The following is a 24609-nucleotide window of genomic DNA, read 5'->3' as shown; positions in this document are numbered from 1 at the left end:
CTACAACCGCCACAAAGTGCTCTGGATGGCACATCTGTAAAACCGCTATCTCCCCTGAACTGTTAGAACAAGCAGAGACTGTAATCATTAGAAATCTACAGCTTGAAACATATGCAGACGAAATGCAATGCATCTCTGAGAAACGGAATCTTTCTAAAAACAGTCCACTCCTGAAGCTGAACCCCCTCATTGGCAAAGATAAGCTATTAAGAGTTGGTGGTCGAATTTCGCCTGCAGAGCTGGGAGTTAAAGAAACGAACCCCATAATTTTGCCAGGCAGACACCACTGCACTATCCTCCTAGTGCGCCATCACCAGGAGAAGGTGAACCATCAAGGCAGGCATTTCACCGAAGGCGCTGTTCGAGAAGGTGGCTTCTGGATCATCGGAGGAAAACGATGTATTGGTAAAGTCATTAGTAAATGTGTGACATGCAAAAGATTGAGAGGGAAATTCGAGGAACAAATAATGAGCGATTTGCCCGCTGACAGACTCAAAATGGAACCCCCTTTCTCCTATGTGGGAGTGGACATGTTTGGCCCATGGGAGGTAACTGCAAGAATAACAAGAGGGGGGCAAGCGAATAGTAAAAGATGGGCAGTACTCTTCACATGTTTATGTACAAGGGCAGTCCATATTGAAGTCGTGGAGGAAATAAGCTCTTCAAGTTTTATCAATGCATTGAGGCGCTTCTTTGCTCTGCGAGGACCCGCAAAGCTGTTACGTTCCGATTGCAGCACGAACTTTGTTGGTGCTCACAAGGAAATGACAACAACATCGGAGGAAGAAAAGATACAAAATTATCTGCAAGACCAAAGGTGCAAGTGGTTATTTAACCCACCACATTCGTCCCATATGGGAGGAGCGTGGGAACGGATGATCGGAGTGGCTCGCCGGATACTTGACAACATGCTCATGCAGGCTGGTCATGTGCAACTGACTCATGAAATCCTAACTACATTTCTTGCAGAAGTAATGGCCATCATGAATGCACGCCCCTTGTTGCCAGTATCGTCAGACCCAGAAAATCCTCTCATCTTGTCACCTGCGATGCTGCTGACACAAAAAACGCAGGCAGCTCCTCAGATCTGCGATAACGTCGGTGAGAAGGACATGTTGAAAAGCCATTGGAAACGTGTTCAGTTCCTTGCGGACAACTTTTGGAGCAGGTGGCGAAAGGAATATTTGAGCAGCCTCCAGTCTAGGCAGAAATGGCATCACAAAACAACCAACATTAAGGAAGGAGATGTCATTCTTCTCAAGGATAAACAAACAAGAAGACATGAGTGGCCAATGGGCGTAATAATAAAGACTGTTCCCAGTGAAGATGGGATCATCCGGAAGGCTGAAGTTAAAGTTGCTTCCCAAGGGACTGTTAGAAACTATTTTCGACCAATTTCAGAGATGGTCTTGCTATGTTCGGGTGGTACTTAAGTTATGTGGTATCCTTAAGATACCAGACGGGGAGTGTTTTGGCCGTTATTATTTTTTCAATTGTTTATAGTTAAGAGACTGTTGCATGCCATTCCCCTTTAAGTCCCAGTTTGGTGGTGCACTGTCCCTTTAAGAGAGTGTCAAAAGTCAGCGCGAGAACAAGTGCTTCCAGCTCTCACAAAGTCTGTTATACACGAAGCCAAGTAGCAGTTAGGTTGTGTCTGATGCTTAAGTCCATAAAACGGCATTCCCTGTAAGTGCTTTCCAAATATTTAACCATTGATTGATGCTAATTAGTAGAGTTTGTAAATCGCAAATTAGGATGTGAACTATTTCCATTGCCGACCGTGCCGCCATTTTATTTATTGTTGTGATGTATTTGTTACAGTTTCACACCTGCCATATAAAGAGAAGGTCTAAACCCATCCTGGCGTCAGTGACTGATTGTGTGGAGGTGTTTAACTAACTGGTTAGCAGAAAGGTTCTGTGAGGCCAGTATAAGAACCGTCCCAAATAAGGTAAGTCCCAAAGCCAAGAATTCAGAATGGATTTACATTTGGCTACATTTTTGCAAAAAAGTTTTTTTTCCCTTAATTCTTTGTCATTGGAAATATTTGTTGCGCTTGCAGCATCGATATCCATATTTATTTCTTTGATCACCACACCAATACAACAGTTCGATAGTTTCAAAATGTTCCTATCTCTTTTTATTCCTTTGTCACTCAACACGCTCGCCTTCACTCCACCAACCACAAAAAAAGGGCATTGCAACCAACGTAAAGTGTCCGCATGTAAAACATGAGAAATTTACGACAGTTATAAAATATACTTAACATTGCAGTAAATGTGACATGACATTCACCAAAATACAAATAAAACAATATTGACATTTTGGCATATTATTGAACATATCATTCCTTAAAATAAACAGTATAATGAGAGCATATAACTCAACACCCTCCCTTGCTCTCATCAAAACAATGACCTTGAACACACCTTTAATTTCCAAAGAACCAAGTTTTAAATTTGGCAATCCTAGTCCAAGATACTGCTTTTGTCAATATGTCTGCAATCATGTTTTCTGATGGACAGTATAAAATATCTATCTTTCCATTTTGAAGTCCTACACGGATGAAGTGAAATCTAATATCAATGTGTTTAGGGGGGGGTACTGTCATGATCAGTATTTGTTGTTATTTATTTAGTATTTAGTTTCATGTTTTGGCCTTGTGTTCCTTTGTCTTCTGTCTCATCAAGTCAATTGTGTCCATCTGTGTTCGTTTACCGTAGCCCTTGTGTTAACCAATCAGGTCCTTCCAACCCTCTGTGTCTTGTCCAGGGGCTCCTTGTCAATTTGTTTGACATGCTGAAGAATGTTCCATCTTTGGTCACAAGTTAATTTTGTCCTTCCATGAATGTTACTTTGGCTCCTTCAGTCGTAGCTGCATTCACTGAAATGATGCTTTGAGGGTACGTTAGTATGTATAAGGCTTTCTTCAACGTGACACCACATCTTGCTTTCGCATCTTGGAGGAAGACCCTGGCATCTCCTCGTTTCAATGCCACATTGTTTTCCCTGGTTCCATCAGCTAGTTGCATATAATGTTTTGCTGGGTTGAAAGACTCATCGAATGTTGTGAATTTGTGTTCCTCATTTGCAATATGGGATGTAGCTCTACAATCCACCATTAGTCCATTTCTTTTAACGTTGTATGGAAGACATTTGTGGTTGGCCTTGAACACAAATGTCTTTTCCTCCTCGTGATCCTGTTGTCTTTCTGTTGTTTGTTTTGCATCATCTTTCATCTTGTTTTTTTTCTCCTGAATGTCTCATCACTGTGAGTAGCACTTCTGTGGTAGTTGCACCAATTTTCCACCCTTTTTTGGTGGCAATCTATCACAAGATGTCCATGGTTTCCACATCCGTAGCAGATCACAGATGATACATCCCCTTTCATCACATTGTCTGTCTTTGTCTAAGTGTCAAACTTTTCTGTCTCCTCATAGCTTCGTAGTCGACTTTTAAACTGTGCAAATGTTAAGTCATCGCTGCCTTATGTTGTCTGGACGCAGAAAGGCTTGTATGTTTCTGGGAGGCCCTTCAGAATCATAGCTATGATCAGCCCATCACTTATTATCTCCTTTGAATTTCTCAAGGAGGTTACTGCCTTTTCATCATTCTTCAGTCTCTTTCTTTAGGGAAGGTAATTCCGTATACAGGGGAATAATTCTGGGCTTACCCTGACTCGTGTAATGGCTGTGTAGTATTTCCAATGCCTTTCTGACGTCGTCTGACGCTTCTCTCATCACCAATGATGGGCTTGTGTCGTCGAGGAACTGAATTAGCTCCGCGTAGCATTCTGCATTCTTTTCCGTATCGGGTGAGGCGGTAGACAGTATAGTGTCTTTCAATCCAAATATCCTCAAATGGCCAAGGAACTTTACCTCCCAAAGTTCGTAGTTGTTTTCGTTCCCGTCGTAAACTAACCAATGCCACCTTTCTGCTCCTGTGCCGCGCCTCAACAATAACAATACCCAAACAGTGACTTGAGTTTTAAACGCAATATTAAATATTGGGGGTGCTGGCTGTTGACGAAGCGCAGATATTTCACAATATTTTGTTTCAGGCCTGATGCCTTGGAGAAATGGTTCATGGAACTGAGTACTTTGACAATTTGCATTTCATTTAAAAAAAAAAAAATGTCAAATCAAATATAATTCTCTCCAAAATTCCGTCAATACAAGTATTTTTTTTATCAAAATCGCGGAAAGGTCTGCCACTAGAACCTATAATAATGGCGAGCTGTTACAACCCTGCCCAACACCCTTACTGATTTGAAATCTTGGGCAGGTACCATGTTCTAAAGCTACAAAACTATTAATGTCCTTGTGTAACATAGCAATCAGGTTAATAAATCTTTGACCAAAGCCAAAATACTTCAGGGTACTTAATATGAAGGGGTCTTCAACTGAGTCGAAAGCCTTGTAAAAACGTGGAAAAGAATGAACCCTTACTCTGACAATAAATGACTATTGTCGAGTGACGCGCCTCGTCAGGTAAAATAATGGGACAAATAGGGGATAGTCTAGTAGGATTTGGGCTAAGAATGTTGTGATATGTCTTAATGTATCCGTTGCTACACAGTTGCTATGGTCCTTTTATGCTCTGTTCTTTTATGATGTCATATAGGCGTGATGCTTTGAGTATTTAAGATCGAGTTACTCAGTGACACATCGTCAGTACGTCAAGCTTTCTTCGTGTGAGGATGTCAGCCATCTTACATGTGTTCTGAATCCAGGGCTGCTTGTGATTACTTGGAATTTTTGTATATAAAGACTTTTACGTCACCACTTCCGTCTCCTGTCTGCTTCTGGGTCCAAACCCCACTCCTCACGTGACAGTACGTACTGACCATCATGGACCCAGCAGACCCAGAGGACCCAATCCACCACGCCATGGGGGCACTGCTCGGCAGACACGACCAAATCCTGAGCGAGGTTATGCAGTCTATTCAGAACCTCTCCACCACCGTCAACTCATTGACCATCCAGTTGACATCTAGCGCTCCACCACGACCTTCAAGGAGTGATCGACTCACTCACTACTGCTGTGCCTTTTCACCGCAAACCCAACATTCCGCCACCTGAACATGATTCTAGAGAGGTAGGAGCCTGTGGCCAATTCCTAGTAAACTGTTCCTTGGTTTTTGAGCAACAACCTAGCGCTTTTTTGGATGATTGTGCCAAGCTGGCCTATGTCATTAACTTGCTTCGGGGAAAAGCGGGGAAGTGGGCCAATTCCTTGTGGGAGTCAAAGTCAGAAACATTGAAATAATTTTCTGCTTTTTCTGAGGAGATGCGCAGTCTTTGATCAGCCCTTCCGTAATGAGTCTTCAGGCAAACGACTATGGGCATTACGTCAGGGCTCTCAGTCAACTGCAGAATATGCCATAGAGTTCAGGATTTTAGCCTCTGAAACAGGATGGAACGAGGCGGGTCAGAGAACAGCCTTTGTGGACTGTCTGAAGAGCTTCAAGATGAACTGTCTACATGGAATGAGCCTGAGTCTCTCGAGCAATTAATCTCCTTGCTGATTCGGATTGACAATCGCATCAGAGAACGCCGTCGGAGTGCCAGACCTGCGCACCCTTACTCCCCTCACACGGCGATCCCGCGACGGATCGCCCAGCCTTTCACAAGCACCTTGATGCATGCCTGCTTCTGCCCGGGAAGAACCCATGCAACTCGGCAGAACTTGGCTCTCCCAGGAGGAACGCGCCCGGCGGGTTGCGCAGGGTCTTTGTTTCTATTGTGGAAAGCCTGGGCACTTAATCAATCAGTGCTCACTCGTACCCAAGGGTCCTCTTGCTACCACAGAACGCAGCCTTAGGGTGAGTGACACTAGGACCTCTACTGAACCTCCTCGTCACATTAACTTGGATGCCACTGTCTCCTCCCCCAACTACTCTGTCTCACTTCAAGTGATGATTGATTCTGGGGCAGATGAAAATTTTATTGACAAAGAATTGGTTGCTAATGCTAAATTCTCCTTGTCCCCTTTAAACTCGCCATGGCCAATCAGTGCCATCGATGGAAGCCCCCTAGGTACTGTTAAGCACCAGACTGTTTCACTCTCTCTCACCAGTTCGGGTAAACATCAGGAGCTCATTAGGTTTTTGATAATTTCTTCTCCTTCTTCCCCTATAGTTCTTGGACTACCCCGGTTAAAACTTCATAACCCGCACATAGACTGGACTTCCTCATCCATAGTTAGCTGGAGCACTTTCTGTCATGCACACTGTTTGCGTTCTGCGTCTCCAACATCCTATCCTTCTAGCCCTGTTTCTCCCCCTGATCTTGCTTTGGTTCCCCCTGAATATCACAACTTGGGGGAGGTGTTTAGTCTCAGGCACTTTCCCTTCCCCCTCACAGCCCGTATGACTGTGCCATTGACTTACTCTCCGGTGCTACCTTCTAGTAGACTACAACTTGTCGCACCCGAAGAGGGAGGCCATGGAGAGATATATCAGTGACTCTTTGGCTGCAGGTATTATCCGTCCTTCCTCCTCTCCTCTTGGGGCTGGATTCTTCTTTGTGGACAAAAATGACAAGACCCTACGACCGTGCATTGACTTTAAAGGACTAAATGACATCACGATTAAGAATAAGTATCCGCTCCCCCTTATTGACCCTTGTTTTGAGCTTCTCAATAAAGCCGCCATTTTCACCAAATTAGACCTTCGCAACGCTTATCATTTGGTCCGAATGCGGGAGGGAGATGAATGGAAAACAGCCTTTAAGACTCCCCTTGGACACTTTGAATATTTGGTTATGCCTTTTGGTCTCACTAATGCTCCAGCCGTGTTCCAGGCACTTATCAATGACGTTCTCCGAGATATGCTTAATCAGTTTGTGTATGTTTATCTCAATGACATTTTGATTTTCTCTCGAACCCCAGAAGAACATGTCCAACACGTTAGATTACTTCTGCAGCGCCTCCTAGAAAACAAACTCTTTGTCAAAGCAGAAAAAATGGATTTTGGGGTCCCTTCTGTTAGTTTTCTTGGCTATATTCTCGCCCAGGGTCAGCTTAGGCTGGATCCCGCTAAAATTGAGGCAGTGGCTAATTGGCAAGTCCCTTCTTCACGCAAACAACTCCAGCAGTTCCTGGGGTTTGCAAACTTCTACAGAAGGTTCATCCGTGACTACAGCAAGGTCGCCTCAACCCTCACCCAACTCACCTCCACAGCCTCTGCATTCGCATGGAACCCCAAAGCTGATGCTGCCTTCAAAAGCCTCAAACAACTGTTCACCTCTGCGCCGTTCTTCATTCATACTGATCCTGCTCTACAGTTCATCGTCTAAGTGGATGCGTCCAACTCCGGGGTCGGAGCCGTGCTCTCCCAGAGAAGTTCCAAAGATAAAAAGGTGCATCCATGTGCATTCTTTTCACGCAAATTGTCACCCACAGAGAGAAACTGTGATGTCGGTAACCGTGAATTTTTGGCTGTGGTGGCTGCACTTCAGTAGTGGAGACATTGGCTGGAGGGAGCTGAGCTCCCCTTCCTGGTATTAACAGATCACAAAAACCTCATGTATCTGCAATCTGCCAAGCGCCTGAATTCCCGACATGGTCGGTGGGCCCTATTCCTATGGCGCTTTAATTTTTCCCTGTCCTATCCTCCAGGCTCCCGTAACTTTAAGCCTGATGCTCTCTCCCGCATGCATGATCAGAATCAGAATCAGAAATCCCTTTATTGTCATTGTACTCAAGTGTGCAACGAGATTAGAGAGCTCCCCTCTCCAGTGCAATACAACAATAATTCAATTAAATATATAAATTAGATAAATAAGAGAATAAATAGTGAGATGGAAAATAATACGAAATATTTTCAAATTCTTTTGGAAATATGTTTGTATCTGCGACATGGGCAGAGATATTTATTATATTGTAGGTGTTGAATTTCCGTGAAAATGTCAGGTTTTCGAGGGTGACTCGCTACATCGCATGTGACGTGTGCTGGGGTGGCAGGATGAAAACCCGGAAGAGGTTTTTTTTTTTTTTTTATAGAACTTTGAATGTACAAAACATATTGGCACAGTACAATGTTAATATAAGACACAAACGAAAGCCTCAAAATAAAGTATCACAAAACAGTACAAAAGAAATAAACAAAATTAACATAAATATCCATAAAAATAACAAATTAAAATAAATGACAAGAAAGAAAAGGGATCACTGGGGGCTTTCAGCAAGGTAAACCCCTCTACTATCTATATAGTTTCACAGCATTTTTATTCATCAGGTATTTCAAAGATGCAAAGTAATGACTCAGTTCTTTATGAAAAACAAAAAAAAATGAAAAGATGAAAACAATTTACTGTAAAATTTGAAAATTTCTTTAGAGATCAAGTCTGGGTCAGTGGATTCTTGATCATCTATGAGTAAAGTTGTTACAGCATTGCGTTCCCGTCTACTCCTTTCTATCCTACAAAAGTATGCTGAGCTTGTTTCTCCTTCCTCTATCCATTTTGCTCTTGTTCGAATATATGCTCCTTTGGCTTTAGAAATGAAGATGTTATCTATTGAAGATTGCAAAAGCAAATGTTTTTTTCTGTTATCTTAATTTATAGAAGGTTTATTCCAGATATTGTTAATTTCTTTGATGATTTCAAGTTCTTTTCTCTTATTATTTCTGTTTATTAATTTACTTTTTGTGATAGCAATCTGTTGTACTTTACATTTCAAAAACTCCCATTTTTCTCTATAGGTCTCAATGTTATTGCCCGTAATCACATCATTTATCACATCACTATTTCTTGACAGAAAGGGAAATTTTCCAGTAACTTTGAATTAAATTTCAAATAACCTTTTTTAAAGTGTGCGTTTGCAGACATAAAATTAAGCATAACCATATTATGAGCTGTTAGAGGGGCAGTTGAAATTGCAACTGTGGTTGCAAGCCCAGGGTCACCATAAGATATCAGCCAAAAATCAACCCTGGATTTAATTGAGCAATTAGGTTTGAACCACGTAATCATTTGGGAATCTGGGTGATTAAATTGCCGAGAATCTTTTAGGTTAAACACACTGCAAAAATAGTAGAACAGGATTATAAAAAATGATTTTATTTGGAAGGAGATCTATCAAGCCATTCATCCATAACCACATTATAATCACCATAAAAAAATAAGATTTTTAGTAAGAGATCTTTGGCAAAGATTATTTACGGACTACGTGATTTCAGAAATAATTTTTTTGTTCTGGTTAAGACTGTTGTATCCATAAATGTTTCCTAGAATGAGAAAATCTTCATTTGCTTCAAAGACACAAATTATCCAGTGACCTTATTTGTGGTTAGAATTCTACCAGGGAAATTGTTCAAAAGTATAGCCACACCCGCCGTTCTGTTTGTACCGTGACTGAACGCAATTTCGTCCTTTTCACTGATTCATACAGAATTTATCATCCATGTCATTTGAATGTGTTTCTTGCAGGAGAATACATTGTGATTTGTCATTTTTCCAGAGTATAAATGTTGATTTTCTTTTAATAGAATCTCTGAGACTAAAAATGGGCATAAAAAAAAGATAGAACCGAACTGAAGCTAGATCTGGAGAGAGCTTATGCCAGGGTTCCTAAAGAGGACCTGTGGTTCTGTATGAGGAAGTCTGGAGTAGCAGAGAAGTATGTTCAAGTGGTGCAGGACATGTGTGAGGACTGTAAGACAGTGGTGAGGTGTGCTGTAGGTGTGACGGAGGAGTTCAAGGTGGAGGTGGGACCAGTGGCGCAAAAAGTATGTATGCGGCATATGCGGTGCATTGGGACGCCACACTAGAGGGGGCGCCAAAGCGATGGGAGGAAAATCATTTTTGAGTGGCCATTTTATGTATTAAACAGCTGTTTGTTCACAGGGTATGGTTTGATCTAATCACTAATACTAATAGAGGCAAGAGGCACATCACTGATAGGTGCCACTCTACCCCGTGACTGTGACCTGCGCCACTCCCACTGTCCCCTCTCGGCCTTTGGAGATAAAGTCAGAGAGGCCATACTAAAATGGTTTGGACATGTCCACAAAAGAGATAGTTAGTATATTGGCAGAAGGATGCTGAGTTTCCAAGTGCCAGGCAAGAGGTCTAGAGGAAGACCAAAGAGGAGGTTTATAGATGTAATCAAGGAGGACATGAAAGTAGTTGGGGTGAGCGCAAAGGACGTAGAGGACAGGGTTAGTTGGAGGCAACTGCTTTTAAAGATGGTGATCGATGTGTTGATTATACACTGTTTACATTCAAAATAGTTTTTAAATAGCAACACCCCAGCTATCCTACCCTGAACCATTCTCATGCTGAGATCAGTTGTGGACTCACCCACCCCATGAAAGTCCTTGTGTCGAGAGTTATATTTCACCAAATCTTGTTTGCCCAATCAGGTTTTTTGTAGGCTCAAAATGTCACACTCGGCAAACAACGCGTCAATCACCAAGCGACTTATCGGTAACAGTGTGACCAACTCGCAAGCCGCGAGTGTTGTGGGAAACGATCCGCATTAGTGATCCTGGTGGCTCTAATTTCACCACCAGGCAGCAACCCATCTTGCCCAGAGGTGGAGGACTCCTCAGTTCTAAGTAGCCCACCTGCTGCTCCTCTCAGACGGCAAAGCTTGTAGTAGTGTCGGACAAACAAGAGTTAACAAATACGGGACAGAATGAACTTAATTCAGTAAATAAAAAAGACATATTACACAACCAAAGCATTGGGGGGCGCTTAATACAAATTATTTTATTCAACAAGCAATTATAGCAGTATTTATACAACTAATAGGGCCAATTGGTGTTCTAAGGGAATAATTGGCTGCCATCTTGCATTCAAGACAGAATTATATGGGCAGTCATATGACAACAACGGACAATGCATCAATGGGGGATAGGGAGTTGGTTTAATAGGACATAAACAAAGCACATGTGAAAATGTGTTTCGGTCTGAAAAACACAAGCCTCAACTTTTTGGCCTTTACGGACTATATGCACGGCAACCACGGACTTAGAAACGAATGGACTAACGATGCCGCATACTCTTCGTTGGGAGAAGTGAAACCACTGGCAACCATCTTCTGGGGGCGGTATGGGTCAGTGGTAGAGTGTTCGTCTTCCAACCCAGAGGATGGGGGTTCGATCTTTGGCCATTGTGACCATGTCGAACTGTGTGAGCAAGACACTGAACCCCCATTTGCATCTGATGTTGTGTCATCACAATTAGGTAATAGTGTGGACGTCTTTCAGTACTGAAGGTAGAAAAAGAATCAGAATCAGAATCAGAAATCCCTTTGTCATTGTACTCAAGTGTGCAACGAGATTAGAGAGCTCCCCTCTCCAGTGCAATACAACAACAATTCAGATAGATATATAAATGAGATAAATAAGAGAATAGTTAGTGCAATGGAAAATAATACTGGATAGGAAATATAAAAACACATCACGTTGCTGTTCTGCAAGGTAAGGGTGGTCGTGTGTGTGTGTGAGAGTTTAGAATGGAGATGGCTCTTGGAAAGAAACTGTTTCTCAGTCTATTAGTCCTTGATTTGATGCACCTGTAGCGCCTGCCAGAGGGCATCAGGTCGAACAGGTGTGAGTTTGGGTGGGTATTGTCTTTGACGATATTGAGAGCCCTGCTGAGGCACCGGGCGGTGTAGATGTCCGACAGTGTGGGGAGAGGGCAGCCAATAATCCTTTGCGCTGTTTTGACCGTCCTCTGGAGCCTCACTCTGTCCGCCTCGGTGCAGCCGCTGTACCAGGTGGAGACACAGTACGTCAGCAGGCTCTCGATGGATGAGTGGTAGAAGGCCAGCAGCAGCTTCCTGTCCAGGTTGAATTTCCTGAGGACTCTCAGGAAGTGCAGACGCTGGTGGACCTTCTTTACCACTGCTGTGGTGTTGTGTGTCCAAGAAAGGTCATCGGAGATCTGTACTCCCAGAAACTTGAACGTGTGGACCCTCTCCACACACACGCCTTCGATGCAGAGGGGGGGCGGCACCGTCTTGTTCCTCCTGAAGTCGATGACGATCTCCTTTGTTTTTGCAATGTTGAGTTGCAGTCTGTTGTCCTCGCACCAAGCCGTCAGTCTCTGGACCTCCTCTCTGTAGGCTGTCTCGTTAAGTCGCTACCCGCCTAAGTTGAATACATTGATTTCTCCGCAGTATTTTCACTTTATTTTGTTTGTGTGTCGACTGTGAAAATATCACCTCGTGTGGCATACAGTTGCATTATAGTCTAGGAGTAGTGCTGCATGCACGTTGCGTCGGTGAGAACAAAATTTTAAATGTTTTCTTATAAGGTATATCTGTGAGTGCTACTTAAAGATTCATCTGCATTATCAGTCTTTGCTTGTTGTAAACTACTGGAGGAAAAATAACCTCATTCTTTAAATTTGTGTTAACTTGGGTTTGTGTAATAGCTATATTCAATTATTCATAGCTGGTGCTGTTAAAGGTGGAAATGTCATCCATTGTTGAATACATTCGGCGTGACAATTTCACAATGGCAACAACGAATTGGCGGCTCTCCATTTTTCCCAGTTCATGTCACGAAGTTGGGCTATTTCTCTCTCCCTCTGTCCCTGCTCTGCTTCCGGCAGTCGATAGATGAATGTGGGGGCAGTGACAGAGAGAAACCCTCAAGCTGTGGGGACCTTTATCCTCATCCTGCATTTCGTAGTACTTGTATGCTTGTCATTGTTGGAATATTATTATTGCCTGTCTTATGTATTTATAACCTAAATTTCATCTGCTCGAATGTGACAAAAAAGGCTTTCTATTCTATTTTAGTCACTCTTTCTTTGTTACAAAGATTGTTTTTGTGCCTGATAAACAATGTTGAGTTGCGCATATACAAAGCCATGCAAGTCTATGTACACAAAGATCTGCATTTACTGTGAAACAGCAAATGGCTAAATCAGATATGGTGCGTTGACGACTTCACCAACGCTTGGATAAGTGGAGCAATTAAAAAGGTAACACTTCATTCATGGTAACTTGATGTCATTCCAGGAGATGGAGAAGGAGTATATTGTAAAGCAGGGGTGCTCATTAATAATAATAATATTCCCTTTATTAGTCCCACAATGGGGAAATTCGAGATTCGAACCCAGGCCTCCTGGGGAGACTGGGTCCTGAACGCGGCGCCTTAGACCACTCGGCCATCCTGGCAGCCACGTCGATCGTGAGCTACCAGTCGATCACAAAGGTCGTATGGGTAGATCGCATGACATTAAAAAATAGACGTCAGCCTATCATTATCCAGCATGTGATTGATACAGGGCACCCAGTCAGATGACACCTGATTTTTTGTGACACATAGGTCACCACACATGCACAAACAACGGTTGCTAAATGCAGCACAACTAACAAGCTAGCGAGTTGGTTACCTCCAATTTTAAGCCCTCGTTTTATTCTCTTGAACTTAAGGGGGGTATAAACAAGAGTGGGGGTGCTGGAACCAGTAAGAAGACAAAAACGTATCACTTTCATACGGAATGGGAGGAGGAGTTGCTTTTCACGATGACATTTTCGAAGTGCGTTTGCCTCATCTGCCAGTCTACCATCGCAATACCAAGGAAGAGAGATGTGGAGCGGCATTTTCGGACTGTTCATGGAAAACATGATACCGACTTTCCGCCGAAAAGCGAGCTGAGGAAGAGAAAGGTGAAGGAATTAAAAAGCCAGTTGTCAGGACAGCAGTCATTTTTCACACAACTTACTTCAAAAGCGAAAGCTGCCACAGATTGGCTCATGCGGTTCTGAAAGGTCAACATACATACAATATATTTATAAATAAATTTGCATTTCTATAGTAGGTAGTTCATTTTGCCTCGGTCCTTTTATAAGTAGCTCGCATGCTGAAAATGTGTGAGCACCTCTGTTGTAAAGAGTTTGATGCTATCAATGCTATTGCTATGCGTTAAGACTCGCGACCATAAGTTACCACGCTGCCGTACCCCAAATGCGGAAACTTCAATTTAAAAAAAAATTTTTTTTTTAATTTGGTTTGCCGAAAACACTTCTCACTGCTTGTTTTATGCTAGTATTCCTATATGGAGTAATGAGAGCCACTCAAAGAACACATTTTAAAGTTTGCATCGACCATTCAGAGTATATTAACTCAATATCATGAATTGTGACTGACAGATGTTAGGTGTACATTTCGTAGCTAATTTTATCACCATGGGCTTTGCGTTCATTTGATTGCTCATTATTCTGACATGATGAATGCAGAGATATACCTGATAAAGAGAAAATTTTAAATTGCATTCTTACCAAGGATCCAGACTTATTGGTACTAACACATGCCAGAGACAGTCAGAAAATACTGTGAAATGTCACAGGAAAATCAATGTAATCAAGTTAGGCGGGCTTAATGAGTGGCAACGTAAGATGGTCATAAGGGGATTCACTTCTCCTGACAGCAAGTCAGCGGCATTGTTAATCTATTCATATATATACATCCATGGCTTGAAATCCATTCCAAAATGAATGTTTGACACAAACACTGCATATCACCAAAATAACACCAGAACTACAATGAAGTGTGGTGGTGGCAGCATTACACTTTGGCATGTTTTTCTTCTGAATGATCATTCGACAGAGGAGTCAGTGTTGGCACAAAACCTTCAGGCTTCTGTTGGAAACAAATAAAAGAAAATGTCAGCAGAGCCCACTAAAACATCAGAAATTTATTTGTAGTTAATAAGAGGCACTTTAAATGGTAGTATAACATTTTCTTCAGTTTATTTTTACTTTGTTAAGCTCAAAACAGATGGAATTTGCGTTGTGCAAGTTGCAGTTTACTAAAACGATGGACAATTTGTTCCAAATTACTTTATTCTCAAGACCATAAGGAACACTTCACAGTCCCAAATCTTCCCTAAAGTAGAAAAGACAGATTATAGTGTGGAGCAACTTGTGTAGAGACTGAGAACTTAGATCGTTACGCATGTTACTCTCATGAGCAACACACCTGATGAAATAAGGGCCTTTAATAATGCATGTTAGCACTCAAAATGACGGTTTGAGAGTCAATTGAGAACAGACAAGTATGTATATATTTGAGAAAGCTGGAAAAAAGGGCCGCTGTCCATGATGTTGAGGTCTGTCTGATCATTAAGGTTATTGCAAGCAAGAAACATCACAGGTTACACTACAGACTCTGGGGAAAAAAACTAAACAAAAAAAAAAACAAACACACACTGCCCAAAGCACACCTCACGCTGCGCAAAGCACACCACTCATATCTCTCTAACCAGCCTTTTGATAGGCTGAGGCTGAAGGACTCCCAGAATACTTTGCAAAAAAAACCTGCCTTTGCTTCTGTGGGCACTGTTGACATGACATGTGACTTACTCAATTTTACCCTTTCAAAGATTCCTTTCTCAACATGTTGTGTTAGCATTGAGTTATGTTTTGATGCATCTGTGCAATGCGGTGCACCCTTTTTATGTGCTTAATAGAGTAAATGCACACACAGCTAAGACCGTGCTCAATGCTGTTACGTTATTGTGTGATCAAATAACGAGAGCGAGAGCGAGGTTGACTTGCTTGTTAACGTTGACTATGACAACTCTTATTTTCCTTACAACACCACGTTCCTGTAACAAGCCCTCTGATTGGCTGAGATATAAACATTAACTCTGATTGGTTACATTAACCTTTCCACATCTCCCCCTTTTGTAAGAAACAACAGTCTTTTGGGTGGACGTAAATGTCTGGCTGAGGTTGTAACATAAGCAGCATCTGGCTCTGCTGCAGGTTGATTCATCCTATGCAAGTCGGTTTCCTGCCTGTTGGTTGGAATGGATGCTGACTGATGGGTGGCTCGCAAGTGTGCACGGTTTCTCCTCAACAGTCCATCCTCTGTTCAGACAAGGTAAGATCTGGGGGTGTCTGTCTGCTGCACAACTCTCCCGTGAGTGCTCTCTGTAGTGATCCATACGTTCGGGCCAGGATGTAACTCTGGTTGGACTTCCGGTTCCGGCGCCGCGAGAGTGGCTGCCTGTTTACAGAAGCGAGGCTCACTATTGAGCCTTTTTCGTGTTTTTCCCCTTCACCCTGTTTTATTTTATTTTTACCTCATCTCAGCAATGGACATACAACTTGCGGTGGTTTTACTGCTGTTGGGGGCTGTTTTTTGCGCGATCGTGTCCGGAGACGAAACTCGGAGCTACGGATCGATCGTGTACTCAAGAGATCAGCTGTTAGCACTCCGTGCTAACCCCGCGTCGGCTCCCGGAGCGAGACCCAATATCCCCCGCGAGCTGAGGAGGAAGAGACGGGGATGTCGTGCGGGGGCTAAACGCCAGGCAAGGAGGAGACGATACAACCCCGTCCTCCCGTCCGTTATTATGGGGAATGTTAGATCCCTCCCCAATAAAATGGACGAGCTAACAGCGCTAACCCGTGTTGGAATTTATCTTTAAATCAATGTTAGAATTTAACTTTAACCCAATGTAAACTCAAATTAGTAATCTGACTCCAATTTGCGACCTTACCCAACTCTCACTCATCCAACAAAATGCGCGCTCGTTCTGCAATAGAAAGGTATCAGGAAGCCGGCATTTTCACGCACAAGTGGGTTTATTCCCAATACACAGATTTCTACATGGCACCTGGGTCTCGGGTCCCTCTCAATACAACTCTACACCTCTCTTGCCTCCAGCGAATGTAACTAACCAGAACTTTTTTCGAGTTGCCCAGTAGTCATTCATACTATACAATATGTAAATTATACAAAGACAAAGGCATCCTGGCATGATTCTATTGGCTATGTGTATCCTGCAGTTAACTTTAGCTTGCTTTCATTGGTCTTTCTTCCCCCGCCGAATCCCGTGGTGGCTCCTCCTGCTTGTGGCTGAAGGGTCTAGTTTCTTGTCCACCCCTTCCCCCTCAAAGTATCTGTCTCCGCCAGGCACCAACCTAAAACCTCCCAAACCTTCACATTCTTTCACTTTCTTTGTTCAGCTTCACCAGCCACACACTCAGCACTCCACAGAATAACAGTGACACAAGATGCAGGACATCGAATAAAACTAGCCAGGTTTAAACTCTTCCACTCCTTTACCCGGCACGAGAGGAATTTCCGGGAGGCTAGCTTGCTGATGTTCACAGAGTCGTAGCTAACAGAGCTAATGTCGGACGCCGTCGTGGAATTGGACGGCTTCCAAATACTACGCGCAGACACGACACTGGAGAGCGGTAAGAGGAAAGGGGGAGGGCTGTGTTTGTTAATGATAGATGGTGTAACCCTGGGCACATAACTGTTAAGGATCAATTTTGCAGTCGGGACATTGAGCTGATAGCTGTTAGCATGCGTCCATTCTATTTACCGCAAGAGTTCAGTCATGTGATCGCGGTGGCGGCGTACGTGCCACACTCTGCTAACAGTGAGACAGCCTGTGACGTACTGACTGCAGCTGTGAGCAGGCTACAAAAACAGCACCCAAATGCCCTGCTCCTTATCTCTTGTGACTTCAATCATGCTTCTCCTTCCTCCTCTCTACCTTCATTCACACAATATGTAACCTGCCACAACAGAGACAATAAAATATTGGACCTTTTCTATGCCAACACCAAGGAGGCGTACACATCACTGCCCCTCACCCCGCTGGGCAAAGCTGACCACAACTTGGTTGCGCTCCTGCCTGTGTACAAACCTCTGGTCCGCAGGCAGCCAGCTGTGACACGCACAGTTCAGCGATGGTCCGGTGAAGCCGAGGAGGCCTTAAAGGACTGTTTCAACGCAACTGTGTGGGAGGTATTCAGTGAAGCTCACGGTGAGGACATTAATGGTCTAACAGACACAATTACAGACTATATTAACTTCTGCATGGACAACACCATTCCCACCAGGACTGTAAGATGTTTCTCCAACAACAAACCCTGGATCACACCGGACATTAAAGCTCTCCTGAAGGAGAAAAAGAGGGCTTTTGTGTCAGGCGACAAGGACGACGAGCTGAAGAGAGTGCAGCGTCAGCTGAGAAGGAGGACCCGAGAGGGGAAAAAGTCCTACAGGATGCGGATGGAGGAACTTTAGCGGAACAATGCCAAGGGAATATTTGGGGGTTTCAAAGTCCCATGTTTGTCTGTTGAGTAGTGGTGGAACGGAATAGCTGTGACCCCTGCTCCAGTGTCTTATTTAAACTTTCTTGTTTCTCCAGTTAATTCAAGATGTTCTGTGCATTTATTTTCAACATCGTCCATTTCCATAATAATTTCTCCCAGAAAGGTGAGTCATCTATGATGTCATGGACGCTGCCAGCTGACCGACATTTTCGGGCAAAATGTCCTTTCTTTTTGCATTTGTGGCATTCTGCATCTTTAGCGGGGCAGTCTTTCCACGAGTGTTTGTTTTATTTCCACATCTCCCGCAGTTCGCATCTTAATGCCTATTTCCTGATTTGAGACGTGCAACTGCTTCTGTCCCCTCCTTTTGGGGTCCTCTGGGTTTTCTATTTTGCAGTCATTACATCTGTGTTTCCCGACTCGCTCTCGTCCCTACTGCCACGCAGTACTGGTTGCTGCCTCTTTATTTCTTCACTGTGGTGCACTCGGCATAATGTCTTTTCAAGTGTGAGATCCAGGTCCATCTGTAATGACTCAGACAACTTTGCATCCCTTAGACCGACAACAATTCTGTCTTTGATAAGCTCCTCTTTTAGAGCACCAAATGCAGTGTTCTGCAAGACTATGGACAACGGTGATGAATGATTCTGTGAAACGTGATCGCTCAAAAATTAAATTTTTCTTGCTCTCAAAGGCTTGTTTCACATCTGTATATACCTTTTACTGATCACTGCTTAACTCATTCGCTACCATTGACGGATATCGACGTACTTTCATTTTACCTAGGCTGGCAGAGAATGAGTTAAGGGCAACACGCTCAGTATATCTTCAGCTTCATCTCCTAGAGTAAGGGTGTTGACCTGGTACTCTTCAGACTGTTTAAACTTACTGAAACGTTCAAAACGTCGTATACACTTTGGTCATTCATTTGCATTACTGAAGTCAAAGTTACCGGGTGGAGCTAGCTGGACACTGCTCGCCAGTGCTGAAGGGTTCTTGAGCATTTTTTTTTTTTTATTACAACTTAAACTTAAATTCGTTGTCCTTGTTTTTAGCTTTATCGGCCGCCTTCTCGCCTGTTTACGTCTCCCTGATGCACCTTCGACAAAGTCGACTCCTCTCTCGGCCTTCTTGCCTGGCGTTAGCGAGCCACTGTTAGCTTTGAGCCTAACATAGCCTCCCGATCGTCTCGTCCGGGCAATTCTTCTCATGGGGACGTATCGCTCCTGCGATTCACAAAGATCCCGCTTCTGACACCATGTTACGTTATTGTGTGATCAAATAACAAGAGAGACAGAGAGAGAGGTTGACTTGCTTGTTAACGTTTACTATGACGACTCTTATTTTCCTTACAACACCACATTCCTGTAATAAGCCCTCTGATTGGCTGAGATATTAACATTAAATCTGATTGGTTACATTAACCTTTACCCAACAAATGCAGTGCACCCTTTTTATGTGCTTGATACATTAAATGCACACGCAGCTGAGACTGTGCTTTTTAATACGGTGCGCCCTATAGTCGTGAAAATACAATCATATATGTTTGACATCGGGCGGCACAGTGGTCCGACGGGTTAGGTGGGTGGGTGGGAGGTGGGAGTGTGGAGTTTCATTGTGGATTCCTGGGAATACCGCCCTGTTGGCCCCACCCCCTGCAAGCCTTTAATGGAGTTAACCATTCACTCATTTGGTTGAGATAATGGTGTCAGATGAGAATCTCCATCATATCCTTGTCCACTTCCTGGTGGGTGGCAGGGTCTGAGAGTTGTTGCTGTGAGTGGGTCTGGGACTGGACGGGGGCCCTACTCTCCAGGGTGTTGCTGTTATACACTGGACCATCTACACAGGACACAAACAAGAACAAGTAAATGACAAACAAAAACCCATCTAGATAGGTGATTTAATTAGAAATTGCAATTACCAGTTAACATTACATAACAGAAATCTTTTTTTTTCAGTGTTCTCCACTGCAGGGGACTGCTTTTGAGTTTATACTGTACCTGATGCTAATGTGGTCTGAGCTGTTGTTCGACTTTTTTTTATGTCTTTTCACCATGTTTGGGCCATCAGTGGGAGCTCAGTAGCATGTTTTAAGCACATGCAGCATCAGACACACGTGTATATAGGTGCTTCCTTCTGTTGGTCACTGTTCGAGACCACAGTCAATTGACAAGACCAGTCACAATATGGCGCGGGAGAAAGCTGGATAAAAGGCCCGCTGTTCATGAAGTCATAGTCTGTCTTAAAATTGATGTTTTTGCAAGCAAGAAACATCACAGTTTGTATTAACCAAAAAAAACAGACATTGCCCAAAGCACTCCACTCACGACATCTCCCGAACCAACCATATAATTGGCTGAGGCTGAAGAACTCCCAGAATGCTTGGCAGCACTTGGGATATGAATGGCATGAGAGATACATGTGTTAATTTTATTATTTGGGGGGATATGAATAACATGAGAGATACATGTTTTATGTTAATTTTATTTCTTTGTTTCTTGTTTTGGTTGTTTCATTATTTGCTAGTATGCTGTTCAGTTTATGTTGGGTGATAGTTTTGGTTTCGATGTAAAATCGTGACTGCACATTTTTATTGAGTACAGTTTATTGAGAAAGTGACTTGGCAACACTGACAATGTGTGATCAGGTGACTCTGAAGTCAATGTGTGTGCTTGTACCCCTATTTGAGTGTGACACTGACTGACTGACCAACTGACAACAAGAGGGAACCTGCTGCGTTTAAAAGACAATTTGCCCAGTGCTCATTTCAGAGACAGAATGAGAATGAGCGCATTGTTAAATACTTCAATAATGTAACACTGAACTCAGTTCTTCTCCCACTGCATTACTTTTAAAAAAACATACTCAAACATGCATGCTAGCTTGTGTTTTAGCATGCATCCATGCAAAGCTAAGATGCTTTACTTGCCTGCGCCCAATTAGAGAGAGAGAGAGAGATTGATCAATCGATCGATCAATCGGAGGCAGAGTTGTTGACCCCCACGTACCCAGTCAAAGAAGAAGGGTTTGGAGAAAGAGGTAAATTGATCAAGGCTACATCTTTGTTGGTAATATACTTATAATTATACTTCGTGTATGATAAAGCTTTAAAACCTAACAAATGTTCAACAAATCATGAGGCTTGTAAAGGTTTTCAAACTGGTGATATTTGTTACACAAGCATTTTGTTACCACTCAGCTTTTTTAGATAAATGTGATAACATTTGAACAAATTACAGCTGGCCTCTGATTTCAACATTTTTTTATTCATCAATTTGTTGTGCTTAAGGGTTCACAGTTTAAACAGTCCTCCGGAAAGAAGCCCAAACCGTAATTTTTTTGGGGGGACAAAATACAATACAATTTTATTTATATAGCTTATTTCACAACAGATGGAGCTGTAACAAAGTGCTTATCATATGCTGTCAGATAAATTAGCAGGTAATTACAACACAAATTAAAACACATTAAGACATTTACAATAGATGCAAGAATAATAGCAGAACAGTCTCATTTTGAGTCGAAAGCTAAAGAATAAAAATGTGTCTTCAAACGGGTTTTAAAAATGGACAGAGAGGGGGCTTGCCTAACATTTAATAGAAGCTCATTCCAAAGGGAAGGACCAGCAACAGAAAAGGCACGCTCCGCCTTGTCCTCTGCACCTCCAGCAGCATTTGGTCCACAGACCCGAGGCAGTGGGCAGGTGCGTAGGGGTGGAGGAGCTCAGAGAGGTACGCTGGGGTGGGGTCATTAAAAGATTTGAAGACGAACAGAAGTATCTTGAAGCGAATTCTAAAGTTCACTGGGAGCCAGTGAAGAGAGGCTAAGATTGAGGTGATGTGATCTGTCTTCCGAGCGCCAGTTAAAAGGTGAGCAGCAGCATTTTGGACCAGTTGGAGGCGCTTGAGCGAGAAATGGCTGACTCCAAAGTAAAGTGCATTGCAGTAATGTTAAAGAAATTTAAGTTTGTATGTTCATCTGTTAGTTTTGTTGTTTAGTTTGTCATCTTAGCAAGTTTCAAACTATAACTAATCTTACAGGCCCCCTTTGTTGCACATGCATTCGTATCTTTCTGGCCTCAAATTGAACTGTCCTATGGGTGCCAGGTACGGCTCCTCGCGAATGTGACTCCCCAACGCCAGAGCCCTTTTCTGTGAACACCTCCCTTGGAGTGTTGATGACCTCTTAGACCCTTAGCAGATAAAGTGAGACTCACTCACTTCTAAGGCCGTAACTTATGACTTGGGGAGGTTCAGCACAAGGCTTGGTATCTCTGAAGCAACAATATCGTCATGGCCAGAAAGATAACTTGTATGTGTCAGGCCTTGTGAAAATACACCATACACCAAAAGATGTCTTGTAATCTGAAACCATTAGAATAGGCTGGAAGAGTGTGATGGAGTCAAATGTCAAGTTTACCATTCTGTATTGCATATTCAAATTGCTTATGCTGATGCAAATAAAAACCATGTGTGCAGTCGAACACGCTGGCTTCGCCTCGGAGTTCGAGGGCTGCCCCGCGCGTAAATGACAGACAATCTTGGCTGGTTGATTCATTTGTTCAGGCTTGTTTTGATAGAAACATCCCTGACATTACTTGGTCCTTCGAATGCCGGATGAAAACGTGTGATCTGCGGTGGACGATTGACGACGACTGAAAACGGCGCCATCGTGAAAAGTCCTCTCTTCCAGGAGGCCGGTCCTCGGCCATCCTCCACCGGAGAGAACACAGACTTCATCCATGAACCGCGAGTGTCTCGACCAGCGAAGAGATTGTCACAGGTCAGTGGTTGTATACAACAGATAGTAAAAAACTTGAGTTTTTGGGTTTTTGAAGGATAGTAGGGGTTTCAGGGAGTTCCTTTACCCGAAGAGATAGTACATCTTAGCTTCGTTATTTTCTGGAAGAAATACAGATTTAACTTTGCTATTTTGGAAGGCTTGTTGGAAGACTCGGATAGTACAGAATTAACTGTTGTTTTTTTCTGGAAGGCAGATTAAGGCATTCCTTGTCTGGTAGAGAGTACAAGTGTAGTTGATTATATCTGCTCGGATAGTACAGAATTAACTGTTGTTTTTTCTGGAAGGCAGATTTAGGGGTTCTTATTTCTGGTAGAGTACAGATGTAATTATTACTATATTTGGAAGTGATAGTACAACGTTTATTTATAGAAGACGAAAATAGTTGATCTATTTTCACAGACACAGAAATGATCAATCTGTGAGTGTGTATGTGCATTGTATGAATGTCCAACGTTTGAGAAATCTAAAACTGACCGAGGGTTGTGAGTAAAAACACCCAGGAATACCCGCTCCAAATTGGGAGTAGAAGCTTGGTATTCAACCCAAAGTCAGGCAATTTCAATTTTTCTCAACACTGAGGAACCATAACTAGACACCATAACAATTAAGACTGTCAGAAATGGCGGCAAAATTGATGAAGGAAGTTAACTGTCAACTTTCCGAATTTGAAATAAAGGAAAAATGTAGGTTAGCTGAAATTGAAAAATATTGATGAGCTTCTCGTTTGTAGCTGTTCAATGTTGAGAACTGTGTGTGTTGTTTTGTGGGCCCGTGTATATGTCTGTGTCTGACTATGTGTGTGTGTGAGAACAAAGAAGAGAAAGGGTGGGGGTTGAGTCAGTGAGCTGGAGTGTGTGCGAGTGTGTGGGGTGATCATTTTGTTTGCGGAGGTTTGCGAAAAAACTGTATGCAAAGTGAGTGAATGGTGTGATTGGGGATTACAAAAACCATTTGGTATTTAATCCCATGTAATATAGTAGGATTATAAACAGCGGACTGTTGTGGATGTAATAGACAAGAAATCTCCACCTGAAAAAGTTGAAGTGAGAATTGCCACAACAGGAAAATTGAGTTGCTGTCCTACTGATGAGAAACCAGTTTTTAGAACACCCTAGGTGTTGACAAACTGGTCCAATTTTCTAAAATTGAGGTATTCTGTAGTATAGTAAAGTTCAGGGAAACTTTGCAGTGTAGAGATTGGAAGTTAATAAGAAAAGAAAAAGAATGTGTAGAAAAGGGAAAGGAACAATTAATGTTCCATAGAAAGGATTGATGAAGTCCAAATGATAGGGCAAGTGAGAAAGGTGTCATAGGCAGATTTGCAAGTGGAAAACTAGATAGAGTAACAGAATTAGAACCTATGTGGTTGAGGGATGTAAGACACTGAGTTGGGTGCATGAATTGAAAGAGAGAAGTAGGTGTTATGAAAGATTGAATGAAGGTTTTGAAAGTGAACATGAGGAATCTTTGCAAAAGCATAGGTGTTTCCTGATTTTGAAATTTTTAATTCAACACATTGGTAGCTTTGAGTGGTTGTGGAAAAACTACAGTGAATTTGGAAATTGGGAGAAGAAAAGCCTTTGCAGGAGGCAAAGAGGAGGGGTGGTCATAAATCAGGGGCGTGCAGAAGGAGCAGCCTGTGGAGAGGTCCCAGGTGCGGAGAAGGAAAGAGAGAGAGAGTTTAGTGATTGAAGGCTGTGTCATTTGAATGAGAGAAGGAGGATAGAAATTAGATCCTGCTTTTTGGTAAATTGAAGA

At 42.8% G+C, this 24609-nt stretch overlaps 1 protein-coding gene and 1 long non-coding RNA gene across 9 annotated transcripts in view; one reads left to right on the top strand and one right to left on the bottom strand.

Annotated features, from left to right (window-relative positions):
• The first annotated feature begins 1342 nt into the window (after positions 1 to 1342).
• Positions 1343 to 16576, top strand: LOC148319702 (uncharacterized). The gene is made up of 3 exons (XR_015839551.1): positions 1343 to 1686; positions 1822 to 1951; positions 15733 to 16576. It is a non-coding gene; the product is annotated as an uncharacterized LOC148319702 (long non-coding RNA).
• Positions 14697 to 24609, bottom strand: part of amot (angiomotin) — a 172578-nt gene continuing 162665 nt past the window's right edge. For all 8 annotated transcript variants that reach the window (XR_015839549.1, XM_088278846.1, XM_088278847.1 and 5 more), the window contains one exon: positions 14697 to 19887. Coding sequence is in view for 7 of the 8 variants with exons in the window: in XM_088278848.1 (XP_088134974.1) it covers positions 19754 to 19887 (134 nt within the window). In the remaining variant the exon portion in view is untranslated. The remainder of the gene's footprint in view (positions 19888 to 24609) is intronic.

Source organism: Idiotropiscis lumnitzeri, chromosome 17, assembly GCF_059441095.1.
Source record: "Idiotropiscis lumnitzeri isolate Australia: NSW breed Sydney's pygmy pipehorse chromosome 17, RoL_Ilum_1.0, whole genome shotgun sequence".
NCBI classification, from domain to species: Eukaryota; Metazoa; Chordata; class Actinopteri; order Syngnathiformes; family Syngnathidae; genus Idiotropiscis; species Idiotropiscis lumnitzeri.
The sequence above is the reverse complement of the archived record's forward strand: the minus strand, read 5'-3'. Positions and strand labels throughout refer to the sequence as shown.